Raw genomic sequence first — 21,036 nt, forward strand, 5'->3', positions numbered from 1 at the left:
TCTCAATATTTTACTTAAAACTGAGCGCTCTTTCCTCAGTACATTCATTCAATGGTCACAAAAGTTTTTATGTTACGTATATGTGCATAAATCCGCCATTCGTACCCTCTAGGAAAAATCTGCACGCACACGCAATGGCCGAGGCAAGGATGAAAAACAAAATGATGAGAGTAACTTCGGCATCGTGGTGAAAAAAATTTAGAAGACGTGGTCAATATTAGACCGTTAACCAGCTCTCAGCGAATTTGAAAGAATCACCTGATTGGCTGACGACACCGGGGTCATGACGGCGAGGTTGTGTCGGTGATATTCTCACCGAAAAAAACTCAAATTAACCTTCTCCCATGCTGCTTCCTTGCCGTCTGAACAATAGATAATAAGAAGCGAAACTCTCTAATTTTATGTGAGAGCGCGCCCAGAAATTTATTTGTGTACTTGACTGCACTGCCAATCCCTGGGCTGATGAACAGCTGCTAGACGAAATGGCGGAAATGGTGAGAAATAAGACACCAAATATAACTGACGAAAGCAGTTCGTTTTTACTCTAATGGAAAAGTATTGCAATTTACATATGTATATTTAATTATTTGTTTTAAAATAAATTCAATTGAAACGAAATAATTTAAGTGAAAGTTTTAATCAAAGGTTGTTATTAAAATTTTCTCAAAACCTCTTATTTACTTTTCAGCTTCTAGTTTTAACTCATCTTGTGTGCATGTATGCATTATTGTATATTTCTTCTGAGAGCACTGTCAAATTCGATCACACTTGGCTAAATATATTTTGTGTATGTATTTAATCCTACTAAGAACTGGGTGTTTGGGGTATGTAAATATGTATATGTTATTTGTAATTATTTTATATTTGGCTTTAAGGGCATAGGTAATTAAATTGAATTTGTGTTTTGATCTCCTTAGTTTGAAATATTTTACAAGCATAATTTTGTTACATTTTTATGTTATAAAAAATTAAAGGTTATCTTCATTAATCGTTACTTTTATTTTTATTGTGCTTTAATTTAGTCTTTTCGTTGTTTTACAAACATATTTTTGTTTCCGACTTTTTATCTTAAATTCAAAAATTGCAATATTTTATGGATTTCTTTATAATTATTATTTTTTTTTTTTACATTACTTTTGTGGTTAAAATTTGAATAACTTCATTTAAATGTTAATTTTTGAATATTTTGCTTATTTATGTATTTAATACTGATTTTGTTTATTTTTATTACTATATGGATGTGTATATGTGTGATATAAACCTACTGGGAAATCGCGCACTAACCTCAACAGTGGTGTGGAAACTTAAAATTCCCAAATTTTATTTTAAAAATCCCCAATCAATGTTTCTTCCGCAGATTACTGACGAATGTTATACAAAATACACATTAGTTATCAATGGTCTGAACTATGGTATCCGGCTGTCAAGCTGACGTCAATGGGGTCACGAACCGGTTTGATAACGAAAAAACTAAGATTGTGTTAGTGATATATGAAAAAAATCATCCATCTGAACAACGAGTGATTGGATGAGTGTGTGAATACATGTGAAATGACAGTGCAGTATTCCGCTGGCGAATCCCTCGTTATGTGGGAAGTTCCCGTCACAATTTTCTTTTTCCCTATAGTTATTGGCCAAACCTTATAAATCTATCCTCATTGGTCTCAATACTAGTTCGGAATTTTTGAACGTAGAACATTAAAACGTACTTGATCTTATCCGTCGATTTTAGTACTTTTTTGTTGTTGCAGTATACTAAACCGTGGAATACGGAATAATCACCGAGTGTTATGGTCTAAAAGTACGTTCACATATACAGTAATCAGCAATAAATCCAAAAAATTAATCTACCCGTTCACATATGCCAGATTACCTGCAAAATTGACAATCAGCTGCTAACGCTGTTTTGGAAGATTTTTCTACATAGAAATGAAGAAAAGACAAGGAGAAGGAATTTAATTGCGCAATTGGCTGCTAATAATCATAATAATAAACAGTTGGAGGAAATCCGTCAACGACGTTTACTGACGTTGCAAAAAATGATGGCAGCAATACACATCCGAAATTCGATATTACAATAACAAGCCAAAGCGTCTATGGACATAGACAGGGCCGTGGAGAGAGTATTCGGGCCCCGGGGGAAACTTGAGATGTGGGCCCCTTCAAATTTTTTTTATTTATCAAAATGCGTATTATGTTATAGTGATATATGTAACATTTAAACATTGAAAAACTCATTGATAAAATTTTTGATAGAATTAATTATGAAATATTGATTAAAATGAATCTTAGAAAACTTTTCAGCAGATCTGAAATAAAAAACGCAGCTGAAAAAAGTTAAAAATTTTTATTCATTTTGTGAGCCTCACAAATGTTTGAAAATGACTGCCACGGTGCTTAGAATTTTGCTTTTCTTGCTTTAGCTGAGGCAAAAGCTCTTATAATATCATCGAAGTCGAGTTTCCTTGCTAACTCAGATTCCAAATACAAAGTTGCCAATCGTGTTACTCGACTGTGAGTTGAACAAGAACGATGGTAGTCTTTGATCCTTGATAAAGCGCTGAACACTGGATTGCCATAAATATTCAAAAGAACTTGTTTTATGAAGTATCTAAAATGCGAAAAGTGTTCACTTGTTCAGAACGTATATGTTTTAAACTCAAAATAATTGACAAGATTACCAGAATGTAACGTTATTTCACACAGCAAACTTTTCTTGAAAGGGGCCACGCATTAGTTGCCGAAACATAAAAAAATGAAATAAAAGTGTGAAATTGACTGGGGAAACGAATTTAAAAAATTATTTATATTATAACATACCCAGTGAAAAATCAGAAATTTCTAGTCTATAAAAAGTATTATTGCTATCTCTACATTTAATTCTTTATCAACGTAAGGACAAATTGCTTTAAAGAATAACTACGTTTCAAAATTGGTCTTCATTTAAAATACAACTATCTAAATTTAATTTAATCATCACTATAATTATTAATCTATACTAATATTATAAAGAGGAAAACTTTGTTTGTTTGTTTGTTTGTTTGTAACGAATAGGCTCAAAAACTACTGAACCGATTTTAAAAATTCTTTCACCATTCGAAAACTACATTATCCACGAGTAACATGGATTACATTTTATTTTGGAAAAAAATAGGGTTCCGTAAGATATTTGGATTTTTCGGACACAAACTTGAAAAAATCATATATATAAAATAAAGTCAACTTTCTGTGCGTGTTCGCTAACCGGCCGTGTCTGCACCGAATTAAACCAAACTTACACACATTGTTAAGAAGGTATTGAAGATGGTTTCCGTATAGTTTGGATACCTATTGGTGGATAGGGCTCGAGATATAGGTCAAAACGTGGGCCCGGGTAACCTTCGGATGTGTATGTACAATATGGGTATCAAATGGAAGCTGTTGGTGAATGCTTTAGTACAGAGTATTTTTCATGCCACTCCGTGACTGGGGTCTCGAGATATAGGTCAAAACGTGGACCCGGGTAACCTTTGGTTGTGTATGTACAATATGGGTATCAAATGAAAGCTGTTGATAAGTGCTTTAATACGGGGTAATTTTCATAACTATTGATGACTAGGGTCTGGAAATATATGCCAAAACGTGGACCCGCCGTGTCTTTGCACCGAATTAAACCAAACTTACACACATTGTTAAGGAGGTATTGAAGACGGTTTCCGTATAGTTTGGATATCTATTGGTGGATAGGGTCTCGAGATATAGGGCAAAACGTGGACCCGGGTAACCTTTGGATGTGTATGTACAATATGGGTATCAAATGGAAGCTGTTGGTGAATGCTTTAGTTCAGAGTATTTCCATCCGCTCCGTGACTAGGGTCTCGAGATAGAGACCAAAACGTGGACCCTAGAATGTGTTTGTACAATATGGATATCAAATGAAAGCTGTTGATAAGTGCTTTAATACGGGGTAATTTTCATACCTATTGATGACTAGGGTCTCGAAATATATGCCAAAACGTTTACCCGCCGTGTCTTTGAACCGAATTAAACCAAACTTATGCACATTGTTAAGTAAGTATTGAAAATGGGTTTCGTAAAGTTTGGTTGTAATTCGGAGCACGGGCAACGAGTACAGCGTTCTTTTGAACCAGCCATAATGTCGCTTACTTTTTTAACGCTTGGGGCGGAACTGAACTGTCAAATTGACAGTGTGAGTTACAATGTGTCAATATTTCTTTCTGATTCGGATGCCATAAGGAAAAAACGTAAGTGCAACATGTAAAAATTGTTTGTGAATTTTTTTGGAGTGGATTTTGGAACAGTGAATAATTTCTTACGAAATTTGAGAATTTAATGTGAAATCCGAATGAAATTATGTGTTCGTGGAAAAAACAATTTTTTTCGTTTTTTTTTTTTTGAAAAATATAAATGGATAATGGTTAAAAAAGCTCCAATGCTTAATAAAACATATAAATTGAAACGAAAATTCATGGATGATCAAATGATGATCAAATGGATGAAATTTAAAAAACAATCTTCTTTTTTCCTGATTTTCAATTTATATTTTATATTTACTCAAAAACAAATAGAAAAACAAAAAATATTGTTTATGCCAAAGCGCTTGAATAGAGAATAAAGAAATAAATAATATGAAAACAATATATTTTCTGTTCTAAACCATATCTATTCTATTTTAGTGTGCCCAGCGAAGGGGGCCGGGTTTGCTAGTACCTTATAAATCAGTAGCATAAAATGTTCCATTGTAATAAGAGCTCAATAATATACACTTTTGTATCACCATATTATATTTATTCTTCGTAATCGTGATCATAACATTCGATATGGTGACACCAAAAAAAGTCTGTGACGGAACTCTGGTAGAAGTATTATTTACTATATTTTTTCAAGCAGGAAATTTCTTGGAATTACCCTCGAGTCCGGGCCCCTCTGAAAACTTCGGGCCCGGGGAAAAGTACCCGAGCCCCCGCCCCCCCTCTCGTCGGGCCTGGACATAGATGTTTTTCGGTAATATGAATGCATAGTTAATAATACCAAACAAAAAATTTATTAGAATTATGCCTACAAACCTGTTTTCTTTGCCGGCATCCATTTTATTTAGTTTTTACTTTGACGTATTTCTTTACACGCATAAAAATAATGATCTATTACACAGAAAACCCAGGGTTGCATGTAGAAACGTATGGTTATAATCTAGAATTATTTTATAATCTCAGATTTCTGGAGAATTTTGTTCTGGAAATTTTGTATGGGTAGTCTCGCTTTTTAATTACGGATTGGGTGTTAAGCACGAAAAAGTAGATCATCTACTTATATGTGAACGTATTATAATTCATCTAACGCTAGGCCCAGGCAACGGGCTGTATCGACAGTTTGGGTTCAGAGGGAGAGGGGTGTTAGGTGAGTAGGTTTGCGTTCGCATGTGAATAGGTGGCTAGTATAGTGCGGTGTGAAGAAATATAGGCGAAAGCAATAGAAACTGCCAACCCCACGAAATTATACGCACACACACATACTTTCTTGCTACGACGTCATCCGCATAAAAACGCAAAAAAACTGCATTCCGAAGCTTTATATTCATTTGTGCCTTCACAATTTAACGTAGTGGACCTTCATTTCCATTAGTTTGTTTAAATTATGTCTTTAAATCACAATATTAAGAAGTCATTCACTGAATATTTACAAGCAAGTAATTTCGCTTCCTTTTGTTTGTTTTGTTTTATATGGTGCATGACGGAGCTCATTGCCAAATTCGCAAAAATAAAGTAACGGCTTTCGGAAAGCGCCACGGTCTGTATTCTATTCGCCTTGATAGATTTGTACTTTTATTCCGCAAAGTGAAAAATATTATACCAAACCTTGGGGTCAATTCTCGTTTTCTGTAAACGAGAAGTGGAAAAAGTGTTCATTCTTGTTTTCACTGACTTTTTTCACTCTGTCTTTTCACAAACGATTATTTTGCTATTCCCAGAGAACGTTCTCTGGCGATTCCCGTTTATGCATCGATAAAAGTCATGAAATCCTTTCAAGTGTGCTATTCAAATTTCAAAACAAATGCCAAGCTAAAGGAAAATTAATATGATTTGCAGCAAAGAGTTCGTTATGAGGAAAGGTAAGATAATGGCATTTACTAAATTTAATCCTATTGTGAAAATAATGTAATATTTATAGAAATTTGTTCAGAGTGCCGAGTCGTTCACTTTGCGATATATAAAATCCCATTTGAAAGGACCACCAACGATGAGGTTTATTTAAAGGACTTTGAGAGCCTGAAGTACCGTCACTAATATTTGAAGTCGTAATATTTTGGACATTGCAAAAAGACAACGTTTGCAAATAGTGGAAGATGTTTTCACGAATAATATTTAATTATATAACTTATTCGTATTCATTTATTTTTTTCCATTCATTTTTGACGAAAACATTTGTTTAAAGGTAATTCAATTATACTAAAATATTTTAGCTTAAAATAAAAATACTTCAAAAAAGTTCTTTTTTTTTGGTAAGAAATATTAATTATACCTACGTACGTAGATGCATACAGTGGCTCTCAGTTAAAATGGTCCAGTGCTCTGTTTTACATTTTACAATATATGTATTACATGTTTCGTGTATAATTTTTTGTTGGTTAATTGTTCATAAAAATAAAGTTCATTCTACAAAACAAAAAACCATATAAATCCTAGTTTAAAACTTTGTGCAAGTTAAACATCTCACTATTATACTCGCACTTGCATGCTTGCCACGGACCTCCTAAACTATTATGAAAAAAAAAATGCTTATCGAAACAATTTGACAGTTGTTTTCACTTTAACAGAAACAACAAGAATCGAGTGCGAAATGAAAATTTGAAAAGATCTTGTTTCATTCCCCTTTATTATTTTTATGTGAAAACATTTCGACGCTTCTTTTCATTTTTTCACGTGTAATGAAAACGGGAAAAAACTTTTCATATTATTTTTTCACAGAACAAGAATTGACCCCAGGTTAACTATCATCCGCGCAACCCTCTGTATTGTCTCATCCGTGTGGAAAATTGCCTTTTGCAGTTGATGGCTGGGTGGCTGAATGGTGGAGAAACGAATAGTAAAATTGTTTGGCTTAACAGTAATTGTATGCATTCAATTTTCATATATTTTGTTTATTACTTTAAGTTTTTTGTTCAATACTGAAAACGGTTCTTTGCTTTTAAAATGCACCATTCTGTGTTTTATATCAAGTGCCATCAGCCTTAAAATTCGATAATCATTTCAAAGGTATGAAGGCGAATTCATACAAGGTGGCTTCGATAGAGCAGCAACAATTTTTATTATTATTTTGTTTTTTGCAATTTATTATTTTATGTGTCAAAATTTTAATGAGAATGTAAACAAAACAAACAGGCTACAACAAAGAAATCCTTGAAAATTGGAAAAAAGAAAAACAAACGAACGGCTCTACCGAGGTCACCTTGTATAGACTCGCCTTAGTAGATGTCATATTTACAGATTTGTACAATACACATGACTTTCACGCCGGGTCCATTTGGTTAAGAGGAGCAATGGGGTCTAATAGTGTGATTTTTTCAATTCTATTTATTAAATTAATTTGTCTTCTGTATTACTCATCAGCAAATGAAGTCCTTGGCTGCGGAGGCTTTATAAAAAGTCATGCAGATATTGATTTCTCCAAAGTAGAAGTTAAACTGTAAGTAAACAGAATTTACGTTATCGTTGTCATGACTCGACTCATTTTACTGATTTCATTTTCTAATAATCTAACCTATGTAATAAATTTGAAAACACTTGTGTTCTTTTCATAAGACTAACCAAGCAAGGCTCACTGAAAGATAAAACTGACTGTTCGCCTTCGAATGGTTATTATTTTCTGCCCATTTATGATAAAGGGGAATATTTGTTGCGAGTCTCGCCACCTCCGGGATGGAGCTTTGAGCCGGAGCAAGTGGAACTTAGCTTTGATGGAAAAATGGACTTGTGTAGTCAAGGCAAAGATGTAAACTTCGCGTTCAAAGGTTTTGGTATTACAGGCAAAGTAGCGCTAGCTGGTCATAGCAATAGTGGTGCACATGGCGTAGATATAGTACTGAATTCCGAAAATGGTGGCGAGCAACGTCGTACTACTACCGATATAAATGGCGTATTTTCATTCACTCCCATAATACCTGGAAGATACACATTGCGTGCAACACATCCTCGATGGCATTTTTCAAAATCGGAACACACTGTTTTAGTAGAAAGCGGCAACACAGAACTGCCAAAGAATTCTTTGGTCGTTGGAGGTTTTGATGTACTTGGACATTTTGACAGTAATGGTCAATTAACATCAGGCGTTGGAATAGCAATATTCAAGAAGAAAGGGGTAAGTTTTATTGTATGCTTACATTTCCAAATGATATTTATTTAAGTTCGTTTTTAAATGCAAAAGCAAACTCTTCCACTACTTTGTCAAAAAAGTGCTCCTGTTGCATTGACCATTTACAATGCTGATTATGAAACAGATTCGGTATGCTATACCTTAGTAGATAAAATCGGCAATTATGTTTTTAAAGGCGTACCACCAGGCAGGTATTTGGTTCAGCCAATTATTGAAAACCCCAAATACAAATTACATATTACGCCTGCATTCCTAGAGTTAGACGTAAAAAAAGATAATGTCGAATTAAATAATGAATTTAAAGTAAGTATAAAATTTAATGAATTTAATGAATTCTAATAAATACAATTCATCAAAGATTACTGGTTTCAGTGTAACTGGCAACGTTCTTAAATCGATTGGTGGGGTTCCAATTGAAGGTGCTATAGTTAAACTGGATGGTAAAATTATAACAAAAACGAATGCTGATGGCAGTTACACGATGGAAAATATGAAATCGGGAAACTATAAACTCCACGTGGAATACCCGAAACTCAAATTTGATGAAATTGAAGTGAATTTACAAATAACTACATCAAGTATTGCAGATTTAGTGCCTGTTGCCTACGAAGTCTGTGGAAAAGTAGTGTCCCAAAAATCATACGTTGTAGGAATTACGAAGCACGTATCCAGTTTCCACACCACCGTGTCAAGTAAGGCCGAAACTGGAGAATGGTGCACATTCTTAACAAGTGGAAAATTCAATATCGAAGTTCTAACGACTGATGCTGATAAAACAAGCGGTGTACAATTTTTCCCAGTGCAACAACAAATAGAAGTGCAGTCCGAACCATTGAGGGACATAATATTCTCACAATTGCGTGCAACATTAACAGGAGAACTTAAATGCCTTCCAGATGCACCTCCGGTTTGTACGGAAGTCTTGGTTACGCTGCGTTCATTAGACGCAGTGGGTCAACCTACAGGGCAGAAGCAAAGTGTGAATGCGAACGGTAAGCTTTTTGAATACTATTTGAATTAAGTAAGTAAATGGAAATATATATGTTTCTTACTGCAAGGTGGAAAATACTTATTCAAAGATCTACTTCCGGGCCCGTATGAGCTAACCATACCTCAATTAAATATGTGTTTTGATTCTACTACTGCTTTCATCAATATTGCTAGCGCTAGTGAAACTGCGCCGCCTTTCATTCAACGTGGCTATGAGGTTTCTATAATATCAAGCCACCGCGCTATTGTAAGCTATATACATTAGAAAAAGTTGTTGAATCAATATTAAAAAATATTTTTATTTTGCCGCAGATGAAATACAGTTATATCAGTCCTACAGGAGCTGTTGAGCAACAGCAACCTTCAGTTGAAACTCTCAAATTGCTTGCAGGTGTAAATACTTTTTGTGTGCCTACATTTGGCACATATAAAATTAAACTAGAAGGTTGTCACATTTATGACGAGAGTCTACCGAAAACATTTAGCACAACTGATGGTAGTCCAATAATTATCACTGCGATTGCCCATAAAATAGGAGTGAGAGTACTATCTACGGATCCGTCAACTGATAATCTACGTTTCGTAGTGGAATCCAAATCCTTGGGTAAGCAAGTGATCACTCCAACTGCTGAAGCACATAAGGTAGATGGAAATTATGCTTTCCGTTACGATACCCATTTGCAACCTGAGGAAATATTGCACATTAAACCGCAAAGTGATATCTTACTTTTCTCGCCTCAAACGAAAGAGTTAAAGGGTGGTAACGATTGCGTGGACATTGCATTCAATTTTATTGCTACACGAGGTTTGATTTTAAAAGGTAGAGTGGTGCCGCCCATAAAGGATGCTACGGTTACACTAAGCTATCCTCATAATCAAGAACTGAACGCGCAAACTATTCACACAGATATTAATGGTGAATTTAAATTTGGTCCTATCGATGAGAATCTTGTATATGAGTTGAAAGCAGAAAAGGAATCGTATGTTTTCTCTCAATACAACCGGCACTCGGCTTCTTTCAGTGCGATTAAATTATGTGAGATTATTGTGAAAGTCAAAGATGAAGAGGGTAAAACTTTGAGTGGTGTTCTACTATCTTTAAGTGGAGCTGAAAGCTATCGTAGAAATTTGGTAACTGGGGAAGGACCTATAAATTTCCATTCACTTTCCCCATCGCAATATTTTTTGCGGCCCATGATGAAAGAGTATAAGTTCGAACCCAGCTCGAAAATTATAGATATTAAAAATGGGGAAACTGTCGAGGTGGAGCTAATGTGAGTATGTCAGATCATAAATATGTACATACATTATAAAATTTATCAAATTTTAAGACTTCTTCCAAAATTATAAGATGAACGGTACCTCCAAAAATGTTTTTTTTTTTGAATAAAATTAATTAAAAAAAAATTATAAAAAAACACTAGAGATGGTGAAAAAAAATATGCATAAAAGTGTTTAAAAATATTAGAAACAGAATCAGAATAGTATCATTCTAGTTTCCCTTAAGCCTCTCTTCTAAAAAAAAGTTAAGAATTTTAATCATTTAGATTCTATTGATAAAGTTTTTAAACATTTTTATGTCAACCTTTTCAGTTTACACTCTTCTATTATATATATATATATGAAGTATTCTATTATTTATGTCGGAAGTTTGCGTTCCGTTATCGGAGGCCAACCACCACCCACCACCCACCACCCATTGCAGACGAAGCGCTCCAGCTCAAGAACCGTTTCCACGACAGTCGGTTTTACGTTACCGAAACGACCCGGATTTATATCCGGCCAAGGACTGTCACTCCAGCAGCATTCCCCGGGTGTAAATATGGGGAATGCTTATGCTGCTACAACAACAACAGCAACCCATTGCAGACGAAGAGCTCTAGCTCCAGCTCGAGAGTCCCGCGTAACCTTGACAATTACGTTCTGGATACTGTAGCAGGTTAAACTCCTACCTAACCAAAATCGACCCCGACATACTAAACATATGTCCGACATGTGAAGGCATCCCACACGACACTAACCACCTTTTCACATGCCCCATCAAACCCACTCATTTAATAACCCTCTCCCTATGGACCCAACTTGTCGAAACAACAAGTTTCCTGTGCCTACCGTCAGATGAGCTAGACGAAGACGACCGGTGATTTACACTACATACATTGACAGGGCAAAGTATACTGCTACGACAACAACAACATCGACGACGGCCACATTTCTTAAGCTCCCGACCCCCGAATGCCGTTATCGGAGTCCAACCACCACCTTTCGCAGACGAAGAGCTCCAGATTCCCCGAGAGTCCCGCGTAACCTTGGCACAATTACGTTCTGAATACTGTAGCAGGTTAAACTCCTACCTATCCAGAATCGACCCCGACATACCAAACATATGTCCGGCATGTCAAGGCACCCCGCACGACACTAACCACCTTTTCACATGCCCTATAAAACCCACTCATCTAACACCTCTCTCCCTCTGGACCCAACCCGTCGAAACAGCTAGTTTCCTGGGTCTACCGTTAGATGAGCTCGACGAAGACGACCGTTAACTACACTACACTGACAGGGCGAAGATACTGCTACAACAACAACACCAACGGCCACATTTTTATGCCGACCTTGTAAGTTCAAACTCTTCTATTACCTGAGATAATTTTTTTTTTTATTTTTTTAACTTATTTTATTTATAAAAGCTCTATTTTCTCAGGTATTTTTAAATCGGTCCAGTTCACGTAAATCTAAATATTTTCCCAGATATCCTGGGGGAAGTCTTAAAATATAATATATTTATAAATCCGGTGGAAACTCCAAAACTTTTTTTGGTACCCTCATGTAATATAAATAATTTTTTACGCATTTTATTTTTAGCGGAAAGCGTGTGGCTTACTCCGTTTTTGGATCCATAAACTCGTTAAATGGTGAACCCTTCGCGCAAGTAAATATCGAAGCCTCCACCGACGAAGGTTGCCAACATCATCAGGAAGAAGCAGCGAGCGAAAATAACGGTCAATATCGTTTGCGAGGCCTGCAACCTGGATGCAGTTATGTTGTAAAGCTTAAAGATGCTGGAGCACCTGGTTCAAATGTTGGGCGCGCAATTCCAGATTCACGAACTATTAAAATAGAGCAAAATGATGTGCGTGGTGTTAATCTTATTGCCATAAGTCCAATTTCATTTGTCGATGTAATAGCACGAGTTTCAGCTACGCTGAATGATCACTATAAATCTTTACGTATCGTTATGTATCGTAAGGGAGCCTCCGAATCGCCAATCTACTCGCAACGTGTCGAAACTCCTTTAAATCTAAAATCGAACTACAATCCTGGCATTATGGTGTTCCTCCCCCGCATACCTCTTGATGGTAAAAGCTATGTAGTTGAGCTGAAGTCTACGCTTTCCGACAAGACTTACACTTATATTCTACCCTCGGAAACATTTGTTGCAGACACCAGTTCGGTATATATTCAGTTGGACTTAAAATCCGAAGTCCGCACACTTGAAGCGGATCTCAATCAAAACTCAATTTCAGCACTAATTTTAGTGGCTTTAATATCAATTGCGTTCTTCAAGCAAGACATTGCAATGGACTTCCTTAACTTTATATGGAGTAAAGTAAATGGCATTATACACGACATTGCGCAAAAGCAGAAGCATAATAGCAAAAAGGAAACCCGCAATGCAGAACCTATCAATCAAAAGAAAATAGAAAAAATGGCTGAACAAATAAATGCCGTTACAAAGAAAAAGACCAAGAAAATTTAGATATTAACCGAGCTTGTGAGTTGGAAAAACATATTTTTTAGCAAATAGTGAAAATGATACGTGGTTCTTACATGTAAGAAAAGTAATAGAAAATGCTGTACAAGAAAGAAAATTTAGTATTAAATTTTTATTAATTTTAAGAAAATGTAAAATTTTTATCTAAAATAAATAAAATCACATCCAACCGAAGTAAATTTCGTGGGTATAACATTTGACCAAAAATTACTATGAAAGGCACACATAGAAGAGATGACAAGAAATACCATTAGAGTATTCATGGCGTGCAATGCGATTGCATGGAAAAGTTGGAGATGTGCACCAAAATTACTGCGATGGATCTACATGACTGTGGTCGGACCTATGATTTCCTACTAAACAATAGTCTGAGAAAATTGCACGAGGAAGCAAGCAGATTTAAACACTCTAACAAGGTTACAAAGACTTGTGTGTGTATGCATAACAGAATCCATGCGAACATGTCTCCAGGAAGTGGACAATCTATCAAAATCAATGATAGGTAGCTTTCAACTAAGCTGATTTAAAGATTGTATAGAATTAAATAGGAATAATTTAAGAATCATCACAGGAATTCTAACAGGACCTTATAGATTAAATTATCACCTTAATAACTTTGGAACATACTCCAATTTAAGTAACAAGCTCTGGAGGAGTAAGATGAAACCGTCAAACATATGCTGGCATTACGCCTAACGGGACAGACACCTGGGTAAACATATTTTGCCAGAGGAGGAAATAAAACTCAATAAAATAGGACTAACACTGAGATTTATTAGGGCAGTTTTGCTCCGAATTCATGAAGGGGATACAATAGATATTTCAGGTCGCAGTGCTACATGCCTTCATAATAATAATACATCTAATCGTAAAATAAATAAATCTTTAATAGCTACATTTTTTTAAATTAATATCGACACTCCATTGGCGTCTTTTATCTATAATTAAATCGTCTAGTTTTCTAAAAACTTAATGGGCTAAGTTCAATTTAACGGCTCCTGCTTCAGGAGGCGAGCGGTCACGGAGTTATACTTCCAATTGTTATTTTGAATTTGTTTTATGTGCCGGCGTTCCGCGTGCAGGTTCGCTTCATTTTGACTTTCCAGATGCATGATAACATCATTTGCGCTATTTTGAATCTCCGTTGAGCTATTATCCATTTCATTGGCGGCTTTAACAGTGTCGCTTTGTAATTCAACAGTATTTTGACTTTGAGATGCAGTATCATCCTCCACATTCTGCTCGATAAATACGCACTCGGGGTTAACTGCAGCACATTCTGCGAACGAATGGGCTTGACCAAGCTCATTTCGTATATTCATGTATTTTTCGAAAAAGCCGCGGCCCACAATCCGGAACGCCATGCTACTGAGGGGACTTGAACGGGAACGGAACTCCATTTCACAAATAAAACGTCGACGACACGCGTGCGAATCCAAGCCCAAAAACTCGAACATAAATTCTGCAATTCTGAAGGTTGAAATTAATTAAGATGCTTATGGTTCTCTACTACAAAATAGATATATTAGTTTATGTACCTTTCCTCAGTTTTCATTAAATGTTCGGTTTGTTGACGCGCACTTCGTCGTCCAACTCGATGTGTGCCTTCTGCTGTTGACGGTATCACTTCTGCAGTGGCTGTTATATCTTCAGCATACGAATCAGCGTAGGCAGAGTAAGGATCAACAGAGTCTGAACTACTGAATGGGTGATCGAAATGTGGCGAGTGATCGAGTGAATATGGTACATGATCATGAGCAAACGATGGACTAAGAAATGAAATTATTTTTTTTACTGCTTGGATCAAATTATGTGTTTGATGTCACTTACGGCGGATGATCGTATACAATAGTGGGCGAGTCGTGTACAATACCACTAGCGCATTTATTTGGCCAGACGTAACGTAGAGCGACGAATACTGCGCTGCCAACAAAGAAACCCACAACAATAAGCTTTACTTTGACCCAATAGGCAATAGCTAGAGCATGCCAGCCCCAAAGGTACCCTGAAAATATAATAATAATGTGTGATTGGCATGGAGGTATGTAAACAATCGTGGAAATATTTGATATACAAATGTACATACATAGGTACGAAGTGAGAGTACAGTAAATTACACTTAATTGTAATCTGATTAAAGGAAAATTCTTAACTCCAATTGGAGCTAAATCCCTACTTAAATGAATTAAATACATACTTTCACAAATGGAAGCTAAAACTAAACTTCAATAAAAGCGAAACAACTATTGTTAAAGGAATACGTAAAAACTTATATCCAAATGCTCGTAAATATGAGCCTCAAATTAAAATAAATAGATTCAACATAAAATACAAAGAACAAATCAAATACTTGGGCATAATTTTGGATAGCAAATTCACCTTTGTAAGACATATAGATTTCATTTTGACAAAAGCAAAAAAAATGTTCTTTAGCTATTGTAATTTGTTAAGAAGGCAGGGTGGACTATCGACTGTATTAAAATAAATATTTACAAACAAATAATTAGACCAATCATATCTTATGCTCATCCGATATGGTTCAACATTTCGTCGAGCCAAATGGAGAGACTCAGACGATTTGAACGATATGTTTTAAGAATTTGTAGCGGTCTTAACCGCCAACCTTACAGAAGTGGTACTTTTCGGAAAAGAGTTTCTAATAAAAGTTTATATGAAAAATGTAAAATATCACGCATAGACTTTTTCTTAATGAAATCGTCAGTAAGATTTGTTAATAAACTGACATTCATAGAAAATGAACTGATAAACAAATATCTGTCAAAGGCAAGGGAAATATCATTACCTCTAACAGAAAAACATTTATCACCAATATATTTAAAAATACTAAAAAATAATAATATGTTACATAAAAATAGTAAAGCAATATATTATCATAGGCGATACAATACTTACAACTTCAACGATGAAAATTTAGTTTATAACATTGATCAATTTATAGCCGAATAAATTATAGAAGTTTAATATACGTTATCTCCTTTTTAAGCCCTTTTTGGGAGAATATAAATAAGTTTTAAAATTATGCCAAAGACATTACAAATAATAATGATAACCTATTGTATAATCAAAAGAAAAATAAGTTTTAAACTCCTAGATAAATACAAATGTATGTTAGGATAATGCTAAATAATCTAATTTTATCATAACTTTGTAAACTGCTATGTTAAAAATTTTGGGCAATAAATGAATGGAATGAATGAATCACTACTTATTGTTGATATTTAAGCCTTTCTGTCGGCGGCTGTCTGTCGCTCGGCTGTGACTATCACTCCAAAAGAACAATTTCCATACAATCTTAGTAATTGGCTTATAAAAGAGATATCTCGTTTTTTTTTTAATAAGGGCTATTGGCAGGTGAGCGAGGCTATTGACCGGTTTTGTGCTCTTTCAATACCAGTGCAAACAGTATTATGAGTACCAGGTTTCATAGAAATATACGGTGAAACTTTCATATCTCGAACGTAGTTTGTGGTAAACATTAAGACGCACACCAGAAAACCCAATAAAGTAGGGTAAATGCTACTTATATATGTACGGGTATATATGAACATGCATATACAACTAGAACAAGAAGTTTGGACATCTTTTCTGAGTCGAACTATTTAGGGGAACTCCCAAAGTATTCAACATACGACATTAAGCTCTATAGAACTAACTCGGCAAATTCGGATAGGAATGATGATTTAAGGGATTGATTCGTAAGTTTGAATCTATATTTGCAAACAAATGGCACTACCACTAGTGATCACTATAAGGCTTTGAACAAAATAAGACTCTTTTTTTATTGAAAACTCCAAAAGGAAGGTTTTCAATCACTATATTTTGATTATTTAAATTTATTGTATCTTTATCTTACATAATGGTATTTTCTAAAAAAACATAAAGAGTGGTGGCTAGAGCTTAAAAGGGTGATCCCAACTTTAAGAAAAGTTTCCCGTTTACACAATAACCTCTCTACAGACTCCTGGAGAGCCGTTTGAAAATGGTGTAAAAACACCGTTACTTAGACCAAAAAATCCATCGAATAAAAACCATTTTTTTTTTTTCATTTATATCCTTCCTTTGTCAGAAATTTTCCAATATTTATATTAAAATATTTTTTCATAAAAAAAAAGAAAACAGTGCTCTAGACAAAAATGTGGAATAAAAATCAGGTGATACACTTTCAATACACTTATATACATATACATATGTACAAAATACATATTCGATTTGTTTGGGATTACTATATTACAGTATTTTTTTTTTTATAAAAAAATAAAGCAACGAGTTAGTTAAACAGAAGATAAAATTCCCTTTTATTTGGTATATAACTTGCTATAAGAAATTCCACAACACATAAATAATCGAAATATTAATAGACACGAAAGAAACAAAAGTATAATACCAAAACTGGTCAAAAAGTAGAGGCATGTCCATGTCTTTATTGTCCATGGGTGTACAGACATATATACGTGTCTATATTTATCGTGATTAATTTGTGCTCTTACATACAATCGTTGTGCAAACAATATTATAACATCCTTGCACACAGGTACTCTATCTTAGTCAAAGTCGAGTTAGGCCCGGCATTTTCGTAAAGAGCTTTTAAAGTTAGAGCAACGAAAATCTAAATCATTTTTAACACTCAAAAGTCGTGTTTTCTTGGAATTGTGAACTTGAGGAAAATACGATCCATTTTCATAATATTAAATATGATTTTCGCATCATTGATTATTCTTAGGTATCCAAAAATTATAAAAACAGGAAAAATCCATTTGAATAAATTTTATTCTCGGTACAGTTCGACAAAGCCATTCTGCAATTCATTATTCAAGCTTGAAATATGGAAAATTCGAGGAATAACAGAAGTCTCCCAGTACCAGTAAGCATATAAGAAAGATCTCTGTACTCTTAGATTCGCAGAAGGAAATGTCCATCAAAGTAAATTTTTCAAAGAAAATTTTATGAATATTGCTGTATTATGCATAGCTGATCACACGGTTTATCCAAGAATACTGTTGAAAGGATATTAATATAGGAAATATAGGGAAATATGTAAAAGGATTGCAACTTTGCTGCTGTACTTTATACGATTCCCTATCCGAAATAAACTGCTCGAAGTAAAAAACAAATTTTACCCCTTAGCTCGGTTTCGGAATTAAATGCACTTCAAAAAAATGTCAACTTTCTAAATGGGAAGGGATACTGTTCTCTAAATGTTCAGGTAGCTAACAAAACGACGCCAAATTGTTATAAGCAAAAGCAAAAAAATTAGGATCCATACTCGTACATTTCGTAGATTGCTTCTGAACATAGGGGTATACTAGTCTGAGATGCAGGTTACCCAGATTCATCTATACTTTTGACTCCAGCTAGGAATTCGTCATAACAAAAGATGAAAGCTAGAATCTATAAAAAGGCTTCCAATACCCCGTTTCTTTAAATATTCTCGATCAAGTTCTCGATTGGAATAGTCGATTTGACGCCACAATGACCTCACTCCCACTTGTTGTATTTGGTAAAAATTTGTTGAATTGATTGTTGTTGTCCAGGAAAGATGACGGTTAGTTGCATACATTTATAAGTAGTATGTACATATGTATATCCATAGCTTTGCTTCGATGACATTTTGAATTCAAAATTTTTTTTACTTTCTACGTTCAGCCGGATATTTTTAAGATTATTCGAATAAAATACTTATGAAGTAAATAAGATATTACAATATGGGTATCAAATGCCAAATGAGAGTTTCAATTCAATTAATCGAAAATATTATAATTTATATCAAATGATTTTTTGACAGCTTTAATTTAATATTAATTTTAATATTGTGTAATAAAATTAAACCAAAGAAAAGATTAGCTCACTTTCATTATTCACACCTTTTACCAACAGCAAATGCTCCAGTTGATATTATTTTCAGAATATGCATTTGTGACTAAACCGGCAAAATGCATTTACATATACATACTATATATGTATATGCATACGAGTATATGTATGGATGGGCTGATAATCAGTCTTCAACCTTAGTACAATGTAGTAATATGAATGAAAGTGAAAAGTGATAATTTCCATTAAAAGAGCATCATGCATAAAGGTATGTATATATGTAGCAGCTTTATCTTGTATATCCATTTTAGTGACTTTTTCGGAAAACGAAAATCGTGACTTATCTCTTACAAACACAGATTGAGGTTTTGCAGCATTGCAACATTTGTTAATCATTTTCAGTAATATTTATTATTAGATTAACGCATACTATTTACATACACACGAAAGTAAATGTATTTCTAAAACTTTCTAATGATCTTCGCAATTTCACCGCCAGCGAAGGTGTGAAATACAAGGTTTAGACACGATATCAACATTTCGATTATATGATTATATAAAAAATATTACGAAATAACATATTTATGTTTAATGCATACCACAATATAAACATTCAATAAGAAAGTGAACTTGAAGATCTTATGGAAATTTCCAATTTCCAAAAAGTATTTTTTTTGTAACAAAAAAGAACAATGAAATGAAATTGTTGATCTTGGATAATTTGATTGCTTCGTTATTTTCAAATGCTTGTGTATGTCTTCAGTTTTGTAATACAACTGGTATTAAGAAAAATTATCTTTTATCACTACAAGGCATGTATTAGATGCTCAGGATTTGTCTTAATTTTGTATTGTTTTTGAACATACCATAGAACCTAGCATTTGATTATAATGGTTAAATATAATTTAATAAATCATCATCATATTTAAAATCTGTATGGAATGTTTGTTTTTTATCTCGGATTTTGAATACCACATGATTTTTTCTTTTTACTTTGAGAGCATAATCTTACACAATTTGTGGCGATGTTTTCTCGTTCTCGCTTCATCTTCTAAGTCGGAGCTGCCGATACTTTGTAGTGCACCACTTTGCTCAGGTCGTAACACTTCTCCGCTAAGCACCAGTGTAAGATATACAATGAGGATAATAACAAATAACCACAATGTACTCGTACTCATTTTATATTATCCTTGTTTTTTAAGTCACTAGATATTTCACACGAGTTATCCTCCGATATCCTTTTTATACAGTTTTCTCAATTCAATTTACGTAGATTTTCCCATAAAATGTAAACGGTAAATGCCAAAGCTGCACTGATATCCGGTGAGGAAATACAATTTGTTTTTATATCCGACTGCACTTGTATAAAAAATTTAAGTCTGAGGTGATAATAGGCCATCTAATTGTTTAGCAAATAAAATCTCCGCCATATACACATAATACATACACATGCATATACGAGTATGTGTGCATGTAAGCTGGGGTCGGCCAAGTCCACATAGGCTCATATCGACTACAGTATACGAGTATTTGTATTGTTTTCGGATACTCACAGCATTTTTTCACCCAATGTGCACAACTCATCAACAATATACAAAACATGAGAGAGTACATTTTACTTTCTTGATGGCGGTTAGCGATTATTTTTTTCCAAGTCTATTTTTTAGTGTATTGGCAACAAGATTGTTTTTTGTATTTTATTTTTTAGTGCAGTATTCCTCTCAACGGAAGCGTGACATTTACGCATTACTATATATGCGTAAAAATGTAGTGCAATTATCGTGTATGCGATGAGGATGCGGTGAGGTATCAGAAATAGTAAATTAATTTTTGATGAAAGAATATGACATGCCATGTATTTTTAAATATAATCCCTTTGAATGTTGGCCGCAACTGCTACAAGTAGCACCGTTTTGTTGAAACTAAATATTGTGGAGATCACGGGCTTCAATTTTCGGCATCATAAAGTGGTTTATCATGATGCGATAGCGTTCGCCATTAACTGTTACATTGGCGCCAGCCTCGCCTTTGAAGAAATATGGACCAATGATTCCTCCAGCCCATAGGCC

The 21,036-nt window shown here is 34.5% G+C and overlaps 2 protein-coding genes across 2 annotated transcripts; one reads left to right on the plus strand and one right to left on the minus strand.

The window, feature by feature from the left end:
* Positions 1-7,484: 7,484 nt before the first annotated feature.
* Positions 7,485-13,314, plus strand: LOC129243866 (BOS complex subunit NOMO1). Its single transcript, XM_054881258.1, has 7 exons — positions 7,485-7,683; positions 7,800-8,355; positions 8,422-8,673; positions 8,729-9,362; positions 9,429-9,607; positions 9,673-10,634; positions 12,226-13,314. Exons 1-7 carry the CDS (start codon positions 7,538-7,540, stop codon positions 13,118-13,120), a joined length of 3,624 nt encoding a protein of 1,207 aa, XP_054737233.1. The 5' UTR covers positions 7,485-7,537; the 3' UTR covers positions 13,121-13,314.
* A 575-nt stretch (positions 13,315-13,889) lies between these two features.
* Positions 13,890-20,145, minus strand: LOC129243867 (uncharacterized). The gene is made up of 4 exons (XM_054881260.1): positions 19,980-20,145; positions 14,966-15,140; positions 14,674-14,904; positions 13,890-14,605 (listed from the first exon to the last, which is right to left on the minus strand). The coding sequence occupies exons 1-4, from the start codon at positions 20,143-20,145 to the stop codon at positions 14,119-14,121; spliced, it is 1,059 nt and encodes a 352-aa protein (XP_054737235.1). The 3' UTR covers positions 13,890-14,118.
* Positions 20,146-21,036: the final 891 nt, after the last annotated feature.

This window comes from Anastrepha obliqua, chromosome 4 (assembly GCF_027943255.1).
Source record: "Anastrepha obliqua isolate idAnaObli1 chromosome 4, idAnaObli1_1.0, whole genome shotgun sequence".
NCBI lineage: Eukaryota > Metazoa > Arthropoda > Insecta > Diptera > Tephritidae > Anastrepha > Anastrepha obliqua.